The sequence below is a fragment of the Rhinichthys klamathensis genome, unplaced genomic scaffold, assembly GCF_029890125.1.
Source record: "Rhinichthys klamathensis goyatoka isolate OS25496 unplaced genomic scaffold, OSU_Roscu_1.1 h1tg000341l_1, whole genome shotgun sequence".
Lineage (NCBI taxonomy): Eukaryota > Metazoa > Chordata > Actinopteri > Cypriniformes > Leuciscidae > Rhinichthys > Rhinichthys klamathensis.
Window position 1 is genome coordinate 539373 of NW_026606855.1, and position 15628 is coordinate 555000.

At 37.9% G+C, this 15628-nt stretch overlaps 2 protein-coding genes across 3 annotated transcripts in view; both read right to left on the minus strand.

The window, feature by feature from the left end:
* Window positions 1–11305, minus strand: part of parvb (parvin, beta) — a 137347-nt gene extending 126042 nt beyond the window's left edge. The window contains exon 1 of one of the 2 annotated variants that reach the window (XM_056272581.1): window positions 11154–11305. In XM_056272581.1, coding sequence (XP_056128556.1) covers window positions 11154–11265 — 112 coding nt within the window. In that variant the 5' untranslated portion in view covers window positions 11266–11305. Of the gene's footprint in view, window positions 1–8587; window positions 8686–11153 lie in introns of those variants that run through there. The other variant, XM_056272583.1, reaches the window with a different exon arrangement.
* A 2743-nt stretch (window positions 11306–14048) lies between these two features.
* The window catches only part of hdac10 (histone deacetylase 10), a 13640-nt gene continuing 12060 nt past the window's right edge, over window positions 14049–15628 (minus strand). The window contains exons 19-20 of the mRNA XM_056272585.1: window positions 14353–14533; window positions 14049–14191 (exon numbers count right to left, since the gene is read on the minus strand). Of these exons, the coding sequence (XP_056128560.1) occupies window positions 14178–14191; window positions 14353–14533 (195 nt within the window). The 3' untranslated portion in view covers window positions 14049–14177. The remainder of the gene's footprint in view (window positions 14192–14352; window positions 14534–15628) is intronic.

Consider the following 15628-nt stretch of genomic DNA (forward strand, 5'->3'; position numbering starts at 1 on the left):
AAATAAGAGGGTGATTTCAAAGCCTTTAGGAAGTGACACACTTCCTGCTGCCAGTTGGTGGCGCTATAACTTTGACTCACAATAGTCACATCCATGTGATCGGACTCTTACAGCGAACACACTGCTGAAGTTTCATCAAGATCAGTTAATGTATGCAGAAGTTATAACACACTTCCTGTTTCCTTTATTCGCCATAAATTTCGTTTCCTCGCCACGGCCAAACCGTTCGAGATATCAAAAATCCCCTGGCAACTTTTCATCCTCAATGTCTTGACTTCATGCTGACCGAGTTTCGTGGCGATTGGTTGAATTCTCTAGGAGGAGTATATCGAATTCCAGGGGCATACGCTTCCAAACAAACCATAATAGCCGACTTCCTGTTGGGCTGGGGTAAAAAGTAAAAGTACAAAGGATATATGAATCGATGAGATCTATATGTGTACCGAGTTTCATATTATTACATTCAAGCGTGTTTGATTTATGGACCAAGTTTTCGGACCCCGTTCCAGGGGGCGCTGTCGAGCCCCCCTGCCACGCCCGGGTACCAGCTTCAGCCCGGCCCTGATGGCCGCGGGTTCTGACCCGTGTGCAAAGTTTCAAGAGTTTTTGAGCATGTTAAGGGCCCCAAAAGTGCGCTGAGAGTCTCAAAAGTATCCAAAAAGAATATTAAAGTTTGATGCGTTGTCACGGCAACAGCATCTAAGATATCAACAATCCTTTCACAGGTCTACATCTGGCGTGTGTCTACATTATACACATCAAGTTTGAAGCAAATCGGGTAAAGCCTGTTTGATTTATGGACCAAGTTTTCGGACCCCATTCCAGGGGGCGCTGTCGAGCCCCCCTGCCACGCCCGGGTACCAGCTTCAGCCCGGCCCTGATGGCCGCGGTTTCTGACCCGTGTGCAAAGTTTCAAGAGTTTTTGAGCATGTTAAGGGCCCCAAAAGTGCGCTAAGAATCTCAAAAGTATCCAAAAAGAATATTAAAGTTTGATGCGTTGTCACGGCAACAGCATCTAAGATATCAACAATCCTTTCACAGGTCTACATCTGGCTTGTGTCTACATTATACACATCAAGTTTGAAGCAAATAGGGTAAAGCGTGTTGGATATATGGACCAAATTGTCTGACCCGTTCAAGGGGGCGCTGTCGAGCCCCCCTGCCACGCCCGGGTACCAGCTTCAGCCTGGCCCTGATGGCCGCGGGTTTTGTCCCGTGTGCAAAGTTTCAAGAGTTTTCGAGCACGTTAAGAACCCCAAAAGTGCCCGAAAGCATAAAAAAGCATGAAAAAGCTTAAAAAAAGGAATATTAATGTTTGATGCATTGCCATGGCAACAGTATCTAAGATATCAATAATCCTTTCACAGGTCTACATCTGGCGTGTGTCTACATTATGCACATGAAGTTTGAAGCAAATCGGGTAAAAATAAGAGGGTGATTTAAAAGCATTTTGAAAGTGACACACTTCCTGCTGCCAGTTGGTGGCGCTATAACTTTGACTCACAATAGTCACATCCATGTGATCGGGCTCTTACAACGAACACACTGCTGAAGTTTCATCAAGATTAGTTAATGTATGCAGTAGTTATAACACACTTCCTGTTTCACGTTTCTCGCCATAATTTCGTTTACTCGCCACGGCCAAACCGTTCGAGATATCAAAAATCCCCTGGCAATTTTTCATCCTCAGTGTCTTGACTTCATGCTGACCGAGTTTCGTGCCGTGTGTTTGAATTCTCTAGGAGGAGTATTTCACATTCCATTGCATGTGTTTTCCAAACAACCCTTAATAGCCGACTTCCTGTTGGGCTGGGGTAAAAAGTAAGAGCATGAAGTATATATGAACCGATGAGATCTATATGTGTACTGAGTTTCATATTATTACATGCAAGCGTGTTTGATTTATGGACCAAGTGTTCAAACCACGTTCCAGGGGGCGCTGTCGAGCCCCCCTGCCACGCCCGGGTACCAGCTTCAGCCCGGCCCTGATGGCCGCGGGTTCTGAGATGTGTGCAAAGTTTCAAGAGTTTTCGAGCACGTTAAGGCCCCCAAAAGTGCCCAAAAGGTAGTAAAATAATAATAATAATAATAATAATAATAAATAATAATCCTTAGGAAAACAATAGGGCCTTCGCCTTTTCAAGGCTTGGGCCCTAATAATAATCCTTAGGAAAACAATAGGGCCTTCGCCTTTTCAAGGCTTGGGCCCTAATAATAAATAATAATCCTTAGGAAAACAATAGGGCCTTCGCCTTTTCAAGGCTTGGGCCCTAATAATAAATAATAATCCTTAGGAAAACAATAGGGGCCTTCGCCTTTTCAAGGCTTGGGCCCTAATAATCCTTAGGAAAACAATAGGGCCTTCGCCTTTTCAAGGCTTGGGCCCTAATAATCCTTAGGAAAACAATAGGGCCTTCGCCTTTTCAAGGCTTGGGCCCTAATAATCCTTAGGAAAACAATAGGGCCTTCGCCTTTTCAAGGCTTGGGCCCTAATAATCCTTAGGAAAACAATAGGGCCTTCGCCTTTTCAAGGCTTGGGCCCTAATAATAAATAATAATCCTTAGGAAAACAATAGGGCCTTCGCCTTTTCAAGGCTTGGGCCCTAATAATAATAAATAATAATCCTTAGGAAAACAATAGGGCCTTCGCCTTTTCAAGGCTTGGGCCCTAATAATAATCCTTAGGAAAACAATAGGGCCTTCGCCTTTTCAAGGCTTGGGCCCTAATAATAATAAATAATAATCGGCACCAGGGTGGCGGTGCCGCCGGCTTTGGCCCTTCATCGCTGCTCGCAGCTATATTTATATATATATATATATATATATATATATATATATGTATATATATATATATAAAAAGCCGGTGGCACCGCCACCCTGGTGCCTTTAGGGTTATTGTGCACGACGTGACACAAAATATCTGCTCACTATCTGCCGAACGACTCTGGTAGTTCCGCTTCAGCACTGATGATGTTGTAGAAATAGTGCGCTCTGGTTGGTCTGGATTATTCGGGATTTTTTATTTTATACAGAAATAAGTTATTTATAATTCAGATGAGAATAAAGTTAGTGTTGATTAAAATGAAGGAAAACAAATATATTGATCTGAAATATAGAACATTAATTTTAAATTTATTTAGGTTCAATTACCAAACATACAATCTTAATTTAATTTAAAGCAAACAATACATTTAAAATATATTGGTTGTATGCACTTTTTTTTATAAAAAAAAGATATATATCCAAAAAGACAAGGCCTTAAAGGGTTAAACTCTTGTCACTGTAACAGACACAATCTCTCTCTAATATATAAATATATATAAATTCAATAGGCCTACCTGATTTTGAACACAAGAGGGCAGTATAGCACTATATATGATTTGGATTATTATTATTTTTGACTAAACAACCATTCTGGCTGTTTTTAAACTTAAAAATAATTCTTAAATTGAAAAAAAAATTCTGCTCTGAAAATATAAATAAGCATAAAAATTGAATAAGCACTTTGAATATTCTAAACAGAATAAGCACTAGTCACTAATGAGTAAGTACTAGTACTTAATGGAATAGATACTAGTATCTAAAAAATAAGTACTAGTAGCATGAAAATAGAGACTAGTAGGTTAAAATGATTAAATGTTAAAACGGCTTGCCATATTAGCTCAGAGAGAGACAGAGAGAGGCTCACCATATTCAAACCAAAATATCTGACTTCCTCTTGGTCTGAGCTAATTACGGTAAATTAGAAAGTTGTCCGGCTCGAAGAGTACAATATACATATCGAGTTTTGTTACTGTGGATAAAACTAACCCCCCCACTTTTGTCAAAAGCATTTAGAAAGTGACACACTTCTTGCTGCCAGTTGGTGGCGCTATAACTTTGACTCACAATAGTTACATCCATCTGATCGGCCTTCCTAAACCCATAATATATGGGTTTAGGAAGGCCGATCAGATGGATGTAACTATTGTTGCTATATAGCCGACTTCCTAATTTTAAATTTATTTAGGTTCAATTACCAAACATACAATCTTAATTTAATTTAAAGCAAACAATACATTTACAATATATGGGTTGTATGCACATTTTGTAATAAAAAAAGAGATATATATCCAAAAAGACAAGGCCTTAAAGGGTTAAACTCTTGTCACTGTAACAGACACAATCTCTCTCACACACACGTCAAATCACTTACATTTTATATGCAATATTGACTTTTTTCTGTTTCAGCAGTGAAACTAGTTAAACAAAGATCACAGCAGAACCATTGCGCATCTCACAGCAACGTGTTTTCTCATTACTGAATGATTCAGCATTTTGAACGAATCGGTTGACTGAAAGATTCAATGACCAATCCATAATCTGTCTCATTCATGAATGACTCAGCCGTTCGAACGAATCGTTCGAACAAATGAATCAATGACTCGCTCATTAAGACGGTCGCCTGGCGACACCTAATGACGGTTTAGTGATATGTTTAAAAGTATCATTCTTTCAAACGATTGTTAATTAACTCATATTTGAAACATAAGCTATATATATATATATACACACACATATATATACACAAAAATAAAATAAAAACACATTTGAAGCGTGTTTGTTTACTAAATTGTGAGCGGAACGAAAGTTGCAGCAAATATCAGCAATAAATTTCATTAATCACGAGAGTGAAGTGCTGACTGAAAAGATGATGACGGAATAGGCTATTTTATGTAAAAGCGCCTATTTAAGCGAATCTGTCATTGTACTCTTTTGTTGTTGTGTTTTCCGTGAAAAATAATAGACTATTGAACTCACAATTCAAGCAATCGGCCCCCGATATTGCACTAATTTTAAAGTGACACTAAAAAGTATGCGGCTGCAGTGGCATTCATTACAGTGCGCATCCATGGCGACGAGCGAGCAAAACAGAGCGAACGTTTTTTCATTTCTACTTCCATAGAAATTCATTCGAGCGCACTGCGAGCGCCACCACTATAAATGTCCTTACTTTACTTTCACTTTTAACTTAGCGATATAAAAGCCCCCGGTGTTACACGTCAAATAACCGGTGAGAAAAAATTCTCGGAGTCACATAGCAGCTACCTATATTTAAATACAACAGGCCTACCTGATTTTGAACACAAGAGGGCAGTATAGCCCTATGTATTATTTGATATATTTATTTTTTAACTGAATAGTGCATCCTGGCTGTTTTTAAACTTGTACATTATTCTTAAATTGAAAACAAGAATAAAATGGGTTTAGTTCTGATATTTGTATAATTTTATCTAGAAATAAATGGTGTATAATTACATTTTTAGAAGATATGAAGCTTTTAGTGTTTTTTTTTTTTTTTTACATGACTTTAATCCCTCGCCATAGCAAAACAATTAGAGATATTCAATAGATATTCACAATTATGCTTCTTTAATGTATTTTCATCATGTTGAAAAAGTTTGGTGGGAATAAAATAAACCACTTAAGAGGAGTGATGCATATTTTGTCATTTAAAAAAAAATACAAAAATTGTTATGCGAAAAGACAAGGACTTAGAGATTTCTTTATCCTTTAATGCAGGAAAAATCATACAGCCAGCCACACACACACACACACACACACATAAACACAGACACCAACCCTCCCTCCCTCCCCTCCCCTCTGCTCCCCTCCCCACACAGACACACACACAAACAGAATGGCAGGGGGACAAGAAATCCATTCAAACTACAATATCTGACTTTCTGTTGCTCTGAGCTAATGACTTTAAATTAGAAAGTCGATTGGCTTGATGAGAACAATATGCGTGGCAAGTTTTGTAACTGTAGGTAAAACGAGCAAAGTTATAACACACTTTATGTGTCCTTTTTTAGTCATAAAATTAATTTCCTCGCCACGGCCAAACCGTTCGAGATATCAAAAATCCCTCCGGAATTTAGCATCATCAATGTCTTGACGTCATGCTGACCGAGTTTGCTTGAAATCCGATCAATTCCCAAGGAGAATTAAATAGAATTTCAGGGGTATGCGTTTCCAAACAAACCATGATAGCCGGCTTCCTGTTGGGATGTCGTAAAACTTAGAGCACGAAAGTTGTTTAACCCAATGAGATCTATAAGTGTACACAGTTTCATATTATTACATGCAAGTGTCTTTGATTTATGGACAAGTGTTCGAATCCCAGTCCAGGGGGCGCTGTCGGTCCGCCCTGCCACGCCCGGGTACCAGCTTCAGTCCGGCCCTGATGGCCACGGGTTCTGACCCGTGTGCAAAGTTTCAAGAGTTTTAGAGGATGTTAAGAGCCCCAAAAGCCCCCGAAACCTTGATCAACAATAATTAAAAGCTTTGTCACTCAAACAGACACATCCCCCTCCCCCCACAGACACAGAGGTATGCAGAGAGAGGGAGAGAGGGACAGAGATTACTCCAAAACATCCCATTCAAACCAAAATATCTGACTTCCTGTTGTTCGGAACCAAAAACTGTAAATTAGAAAGTTGTCCGGCTTGATCTGAACAATATGCCTACCGAGTTTTAAGATTGCAGGTAAAACTATGAAACTAACCCTCTCACTTTTGTCAAAAGGTGGCGCTACTGAGTCCCTGCACCACGCCCGTTCCTGAAACTTTGCACATGTCTACTGGCTAATATATGTGACATGTCTGTCGAGTTTCATGCAATTTCAAGCATGCTAAGAGTCTCAAAAGCATCAAAAAATAATTTTAAAGTTTGATGTGTTGCCACGGCAACAGTATCAAAGATATCAAGAATCCATTCACAGGTCTACATCTGGCGTATGTTTACATTATACAGATGAAGTTTGAAGCAAATTGGGTTAAAATAAGAGGGTGATTTCGAAGCATTTTGAAAGTGACACACTTCCTGCTGCCAGTTGGTGGCGCTATAACTTTGACTCACAATAGTCACATCCATGTGATCGGCCTCTTACAGCGAACACACTGGTGAAGTTTCATCAAGATCAGTTAATGTATGCAGAAGTTATAACACACTTCCTGTTTCACGTTTCTCGCCATAATTTCGTTTCCCCGCCACGGCCAAACCGTTCGAGATATCAAAAATCCCCTCGCAATTTTTCATCCTCAATGTCTTGACTTCATGCTGACCGAGTTTCGAGGCATTTCTTTGAATTCTCTAGGAGAAGTACTTTAAATTCCATTGCATGCGTTTTACAAACAACCCTAAATAGCCGACTTCCTGTTGGGCTGGGGTAAAAAGTAAGAGCATGAAGTATATATGAACCGATGAGATCTATATGTGTACCGAGTTTCATATTCTTACATACAAGCGTGTTTGATTTATGGACCAAGTTTTCGGACCCCGTTCCAGGGGGCGCTGTCGAGCCCCCCTGCCACGCCCGGGTACCATCTTCACCCCGACCCTGATGGCCGCGGGTTCTGACCCGCGTGCAAAGTTTCAAGAGTTTTCGTGCACGTTAAGAGCCCCAAAAGTGCCCGAATAGTCGTAAGAAAAATAAAAGAGGAGAAAAAAAAAAAAAAAAAAAAAAATAATCCTAAGGAAAACAATAGGGCCTTCGCCTTTTCAAGGCTTGGGCCCTAATAATCCTAAGGAAAACAATAGGGCCTTCGCCTTTTCAAGGCTTGGGCCCTAAATATGAGGTTACCACCTTCCTTGTATACCATTAATAACTCTAAGAAGAACAACACAGTTCTGCTACAGTATATTAATTCAAAACTGTAAAAATCATGTTGTTTTTACAAAACAAAAATGTGGCAGCTGTGGTTGCCAATGTATAAATGTAAACATATTTACAGAACAAACTGTACATTTTACAGTATAAAACTGTCATTTACAAACAAGAAAACTTCAATTTAAACCAATGTAAATTCAACAGTGCACACTACTGGAATCTGTTTTGTAGCTTTAACATATACTGACAACCAGCGTAATAATGCAGGCGGCAAAAGAGGAAGCCACATGAAGAATCATGAATAAAAACTGCAAAGAGTCATTCATGCACACACAAAACGCCATCATAGTGACACACACGACTCTTGAATAAAGCAATTCATTAAACAACAGAAGATGTAACATAAAACCCAAATGTACATAACTGATAACAAAAACTATAAAGAACTGTCAGTTTACAGTTATTAATTTTAATATTTGGGTTTTTTCACTGAAAACACTTTGCGTTTTTACAACATTTTACTGATAGAATTACTCTAATTTGTTACTTCCAAAGTTTGTAATTAAATAAATGATTTTAGTATCACTCAGTTTCACTGGACCTTGTAAGTAATCACACATTATACAGTAATTGGCAAAATATGAAAAACATTAACAATGAATATAAACAAATTGTGTAAAACAGTCATATTTTTATATTATATTATATATATTGGTTGAACTATTAAGTTTGATAAGCCAATGTGTAAACAAACATAATGAAACAGTTAATAATAAAAGACAATAAAAAAAATACTACTAATAAAAAAATGCCTTAAATATGCCTTAAATGTCTTAAATATCAGACCATTATTTTAAAAAATATCACAGCATAATAACTTGAACAGGAGATTTCTCAGAAAATGCATTAAAAGTTTCGAAGAAGAGTGACACTTACTGGAATCCATGTTCTTCAAGGGTTTTAACGAGCCTCAGGATAATTAAAAAATGAAGGTAGCAACAGCCAGATCTGTCAGTATCTCTCATACACACCAACACAACGTGTAACAGCCAGCTCAACATCCTGACACACACACACACACACACACTTATATATATCAGGGGTTTTCTGCTATCAGCTTCTGCACAGAAGGCATGGGAAATGTGTGGATCTGCTGTGTAAAGTTGCTGTCAATCATGACAACTACTTTACTGAAAAAACAAACCCCACTGTTTCTAACAAATGTCCTCTGGGTGGCGCTATAGACGTCAAGCTTACTCATCTCCACAAAACAGCATCACTGCTTGACCAAAGTCACTCATGGTCAAGACACTTGACCAGCATACGATCACATTTTCATTCCATCAAAACTTCCATTAAAAATGTATGATTGTATTTCCTCCTAGTTTTCAAACTACATCCACCAATCAGTACAGGTCTGACTACAGGCAGAACACCTAACCAACCAGCCAGAACACCCTAAAACAACCAGCTAGATCACACTAGTAATCAGCCAAAACGCCCTAGCAACACCTTAACCACCAGCCATAAATCCTAACAACCATCCAGAACACCCAAACAACCTGACAACCAGCTAGAACACCCTAGCAATCAGCTAAAACGCCCTAGCAACACCTTAACAATCAGCCAGAAATCATAACAACCATCCAGAACACCCTAACAGTCTGCAAAAAACCCTAGTAACCAGCCAAACCACATTAGCAACATCCTGACAACCATCCAGAACACCCAAACAAGCAAAAACAAGAACCATCCAGAACACCCAAACAACAAACAAAAACAAGAACCATCCAGAACACCCAAACAACCAGCAAGAACTCCCTGTCAACCAGCAAGAACACCCAAACAACCAGCAAGAACACCCTAAAACAACCAGCTAGATCACACTAGTAATCAGCCAAAACGCCCTAGCAACACCTTAACCACCAGCCATAAATCCTAACAACCATCCAGAACACCCAAACAACCTGACAACCAGCTAGAACACCCTAGCAATCAGCTAAAACGCCCTAGCAACACCTTAACAATCAGCCAGAAATCATAACAACCATCCAGAACACCCTAACAGTCTGCAAAAAACCCTAGTAACCAGCCAAACCACATTAGCAACATCCTGACAACCATCCAGAACACCCAAACAAGCAAAAACAAGAACCATCCAGAACACCCAAACAACAAGCAAAAACAAGAACCATCCAGAACACCCAAACAACCAGCAAGAACACCCTGACAACCAGCAAGAACACCCAAACAACCAGCAAGAACACCCTGACAACCAGCCAGCACACCTTAGCAACACCTTAACAACCAACCAGAAATCATAACAACCATCCAGAACACCCTAACAGTCAGCAAAAAACCCTAGTAACCAGCCAAACCACATTAGCAACATCCTGACAACCATCCAGAACACCCAAACAACAAGCAAGAACAAGAACCATCCAGAACACCCAAACAACCAGCCAGCACGCCTTAGCAACACCTTAACAACCAACCAGAAATCATAACAACCATCCAGAATACCCTAACAATCAGCAAAAACACCCTAGCAACCAGCCAAACCACATTAGCAACATCCTGGCAACCATCCAGAACACTCAAGCAACTGGCTAGAACACCCTAGCAACACCCTGCCCCTAACAACCATCCAAAACACCCTAGCAACCATTCAGAAGACTATAGCAACCACTTAGCAAGGCAGTCGCTTCAAACTTCAAAACTCTTTTCAAACTTCCCAAAACAAAACTCTAAACAAAGAGTCACTAAAGAGCATTTAACACATTGTGTAACTCCTGCGTGACTGACTGAAGGTTAAAACAGTACAATAACTATTTAAAACAGCTTTTGTCTCTGTCATTCCTGCCTTTGTGTCTCATTAAGGAACAAACAAACAAACACACACACACACACACACACGTTCACACACACACTTTACTGTGCAGCTGCAGCTGTTCACACAGATGGAGCCTGGAAGGGTGAGTTTGATCTAAAACTGAACAAAAATAACAAATCTAAAAAGCATAGACATAGATTTTTAACTCTTGAGAGTTTGAAAGGGGAAACATAATATAACTAACTAGAAATACAAAGCAACCTGCTTCACAGTTATCTGAATAACCTTGAGCTCCTGACCTGGCTATTTCTGTCCCAGACAACAACACAACATAACTGTGGATGAAGTTATGCTGATACACAAAGAGTAAATCGCATACATTTTTTATAACACTAGGATTATACAATTACTTATAATAGTCCGGTAGAAATATCTATTATATAGGCCTTTTAATTCTATTAATTATTATTTTAAATCTATAAATAGGCTATTTTAACATAAATAAGTGGTTAAATATCCCGCAGTGAATCATTTTCATAAATCTATTATTGATCAAGCGCAGCACCATGGACAGAATAAAATCAATGACTGCATGATGTCATGTGCTCTTCTAAATACAGTATTTTCTCCTTTCTTTTGTTAACAGTTACAATATCCTAAAAATATTACCTTCTTTCAGCTTCTTTTTGCGAGATAACGTTCCTCCCAGTTTTCCCAGCAGCGACTCATCCTTCTTCATCTTGCCCGGCTGGCCGGTCGCTCTCGTCGGATTGGCGGCCATCTGATCTTCGGCTTCTGTCACAGAACCGGAGAAGTGAGAAGAATGGAAATTAGCATTGTCTATAAGGGGCGGGGCGTAGTGGCTAAAATAATTATTTTACTATTTTAATTCTTTACCATGTGTTTTCAATTCAGTAGTTACTAAAATCACTCAGTGTCATTTTTTCATGTGCAAAATATTATCTAGATCGGTGCTAAAGATAGGCGGCGATGTCACGTGGTAACTGTTACTCTTCTCATCGATGATCAACACAGACTAATCATTTACACAAAATTATTATTTTTTGTTTGTTTTATTTAGAATAATTGATTTGTCTGTGTTTATTGGGTATTTATACCGTAATAATTAATTTAGTCATTAATACCTTAATTTCATTATTCATTTAGTCAGTTTGACAGGAATGAAAATAAAGCCGTGAACAATAGAAATAGTGTTTTCAATGGATTGTACTACATGTCAGTTGTTTAGCTGAAAAAACATTTACAACAACAAAAACATTCAGTAGACAAACCCCACAAAACTGTTTGAAAGTTGTGAGTTTTGAAAATAACGTGATCTTGTACAACTGTAAGAAAGACAGCCTATTCAATATGGATCTGTATATATAAATTTAGGTGATTATACCGTTATCGATAATACAAATATCGCCAATAAGACAGAAAAAGTAAATGCGGTTTAACTGAAGATTTTGGCCAATCGGCGTCCCCTACTGGACGACTACTTTTAATGTTAACAGTGTTAGCTGGTAGCATTTGCCACCCAGTAGATTTGGGAAAGCATCACATGCCATGCACAACCATATGGATCATAAATAATACCAGCAAACCACTGAAAAAAAAATGATAATGTACGGAATATCTCTAATACCAAAAGATTGGCTAATAATATCTAATACTGAAAAACAAAGAATCAGAAAGAAATATAACTGTGTAGGCTACTCACCGTTTTCTCTGGGTGTGGTAAAGAATTTATAACACAAAAAATTGATATATAAATAGGCATATAGCAGTAAAAAAGGAAGTATGACCAAACTGTAACTCCTGATATACTTTGAGAGTCAGTCATGGAAAAGTGTTGTAACTAACATCATTCTGTCATCTTAAAGGGATAGTTCACCCAAAAATGAAAATTCTGTCAGTAATTACTCGCCCTCATGCTGTTCCAAGCCCGTAAGACATTCGTTAATCTTCGGAACACGAATTAAGATATTTTTGATTAAATCTGAGAGCTGGATCACTCCTCCATACTAGTCCATAGGCTTCTTCAGGGATTGAACTTGCCGGCCTCGAAAAGTTATTAAAGACATCGTTAAAATAGTCCAAGTGACTACAGTGGCTCAATCTTAAGTTTATCAAGCGACGAGAGTACTTTTTGTGCGCAAAAAACAACAAAAATAACGACTTTATTTCAACTATTCATTTCCTTTTCTGTGGGCCTCGAGTCAGTTCACTACAAGGGGGTAATCCATCGACCGGAAGTTGAAGCCGGCCGGGTGCCGCCATGTTGTAGCAGAACTTCACTTGCGTTAGCATTTCCATTGACTCCCAGTCATTTTGGCGTCACTTTGACAGCGAATAACTTTACATCTGAGGCGTTTAAAGACTCCATTTGTCCATTATTTATTTCTAAAGAAACACGACAATGTATAAAGGGCTCCATTACCTTCTATGTTACATTATGGCCCCGTAGAAACAGATTTAGTAAAAATAGGCTAACGATTGCGTCATAACCACTCGACTCTCTGTCGCGCTGTACAGAAATTACCGTACAGACAGGAGGAGAAGCTCGCAGGCAATCGGGGGACGTCCCATCAAGGGAGAAGCCCATAGATAATGAGTCCATAAAAGCAACGGAATTCTTACTCCTGCTCACTCACGCCAAAGAACTCTTTGCTCAAGTTCCTCGTCTCTGCAAGATTAACATTGGCAGTTTTCACGCACAGCTACTAGAAGATTAACGTCTGTCAGACAGGTTGCTCACGTCATCAAGCTTAGTTTGAGTCGGTTTGAGTCTGCGCGTCAGGAACGGAAGTTCTCAAAAATGGCTAAAAATGGGCTTCAACTGTCTCAACTGAGTTCCAATGAGATCGCTCTGTCCATTTCTTTTACTGTCTATGGTTCACTAGTGTAATAGCGTAAGCTTCTGTTGTTGTACGTCACACGCATCACGCACATGACCAGCGTTAACTGACTAGAGGCCCAAAGAGAAGGACATGAATAGTTGAAATAAAGTCGTTATTTTTGTTTGTTTTTGCGCACAAAAAGTATTCTCGTCGCTTGATAAACTTAAGATTGAGCCACTGTAGTCACTTGGACTATTTTAACGATGTCTTTAATAACTTTTCGAGGCCGGCAAGTTCAATCCCTGAAGAAGCCTATGGACTAGTATGGAGGAGTGATCCAGCTCTCAGATTTCATCAAAAATATCTTAATTCGTGTTCCTAAGATGAACGAAAGTCTTACAGGGTTGGAACAACATGAGGGTGAGTAATTACTGACAGAATTTTCATTTTTGGGTGAACTAACCCTTTAAGACACACTTACAGTCAGACAGATAGAAACAAAACAAAACACAACACAACACAACACAACACACGTCTACCTAGCTATCCAAGATGTCTAAAACTAATCATATTTATTAACCCTAGTTCATTTAGCAGCAAGCAATTTATAATTCATAGCAATTATAATTCGCTTACATCCCCAAATGGAGGTTGTCAGATTTAGCTCACATCTGACCACACACACACACACACACCACGGTCAAACAAAAACTACGGTACCAACAAAGACTGTATCAGGTTTATTTTTAATACCATACAAAATGTTAAAAGTACAAAAAAGTAAAATTTGTCATGATTTTCCATAACTGGACATCAAAATGCAGGCTGTTCAATGTTCAAGAGGCTTCCATCAGCTTTCTGAAACTGCAAAAATTCACAGTTATTCATCTATCCATGTAAGTACATTAAAGCATCAGAAAGTTCACAGAATACATATATTTGACCATATATGAACATAGGCCTGAGTAGATGAGCATATGTGATGTATGTTTTGTCTAATATTTGAGTTAATTCAGTCTCAGTACCTGTGCACCGCAGCAGACCCCAACATTCCTGCCCCAAACCCCTGCGTTTCTGCAGCCTCTGTCTCTGCTTTTCTATCATCTGAACAGCTTCAGGTTTGGGGGCCCCCAAGACCCCGAGGGGGGGAACAGGGGCCCCAGAGAGGGCAGAGACCGTAACCTCCACCAGATCTTTGTCATAGCCCTGAAGACATGCATATATTGTGATTCACTGGTCGTTAAGACACGCATATACTGTAGCTTTACCAGACAGCTTAACCACTATGCCACGTCATGAAACACCATGTGTTGTGTGGAAACCCAATGCTTCTCAGTTAATATTCTGGGCCATAGTGATAAGATGGCATATAACTAAAAATCTATCTATTAAAAATGTTCTATATGTTTATTGTACAGGCCAAAATTCTCATACAGAAAACAAGTATACACAAAATAAATAAATGCATTTAAAATAAATAAATACATATATTTAAAATAAATAATTTCATTCAGTTATTTATTTAAAATGTATTTATTTTAATATTTAATTTTTATTTTTAAATTTATAACAAATAAATACGTAAATAAATACATTTTAAATAAAGGAATAGTTGTTTATGTACTTTAAATTATAAATTTATTTATTTATTTTTAATAAAAAAACAAATACATTTTAAAATAAACTTAGAATTTCATTTAAAATAAATAAATGTTATTTATTTCTTTGTATTTATTTAAAACGCATTTGTTTTAAAAGTTTTTATTTAATTTAAATTTAATAAAAAAAAATCCATTTAAATGAATACATATAAAGCAAATACATTTAAAATAAACTTAAAATAAATAAACTGTGCTCAGTTATTTATTTGAAATGTATTTATGTATTTATTAGTTTTAAAAGTATTTATTTGTTTTACATTTAAAAATAAATAAAATTTCATTCAAAACAATTACATTTAAAATAAATGCATTTAAAACCAATAGAAATATATTTAATGCAAATACCTTTAAAGCAAATATGTTTAGAATAAATAAATAAATACATTTTAAACAAATAAATACTATAGATCAGCGATTCCCAAACTGTGGTCCGCGGACCACTAGTGGTCCGTGAGGGTACTGCAGGTGGTCCGTGAAAAGGCAAAATAAAATATAAAATAATATTTTTTTACCTTCATTTTACCAGGAAATTCCCATAAAAAAGTAAAAAGAATATGTAGGCCTATATTTATATAAAATGTCAATTAAATTGTCAAGTTATTGTGTGATTACTAAAATAGGCTAGTGGCGCTCGGCCGTG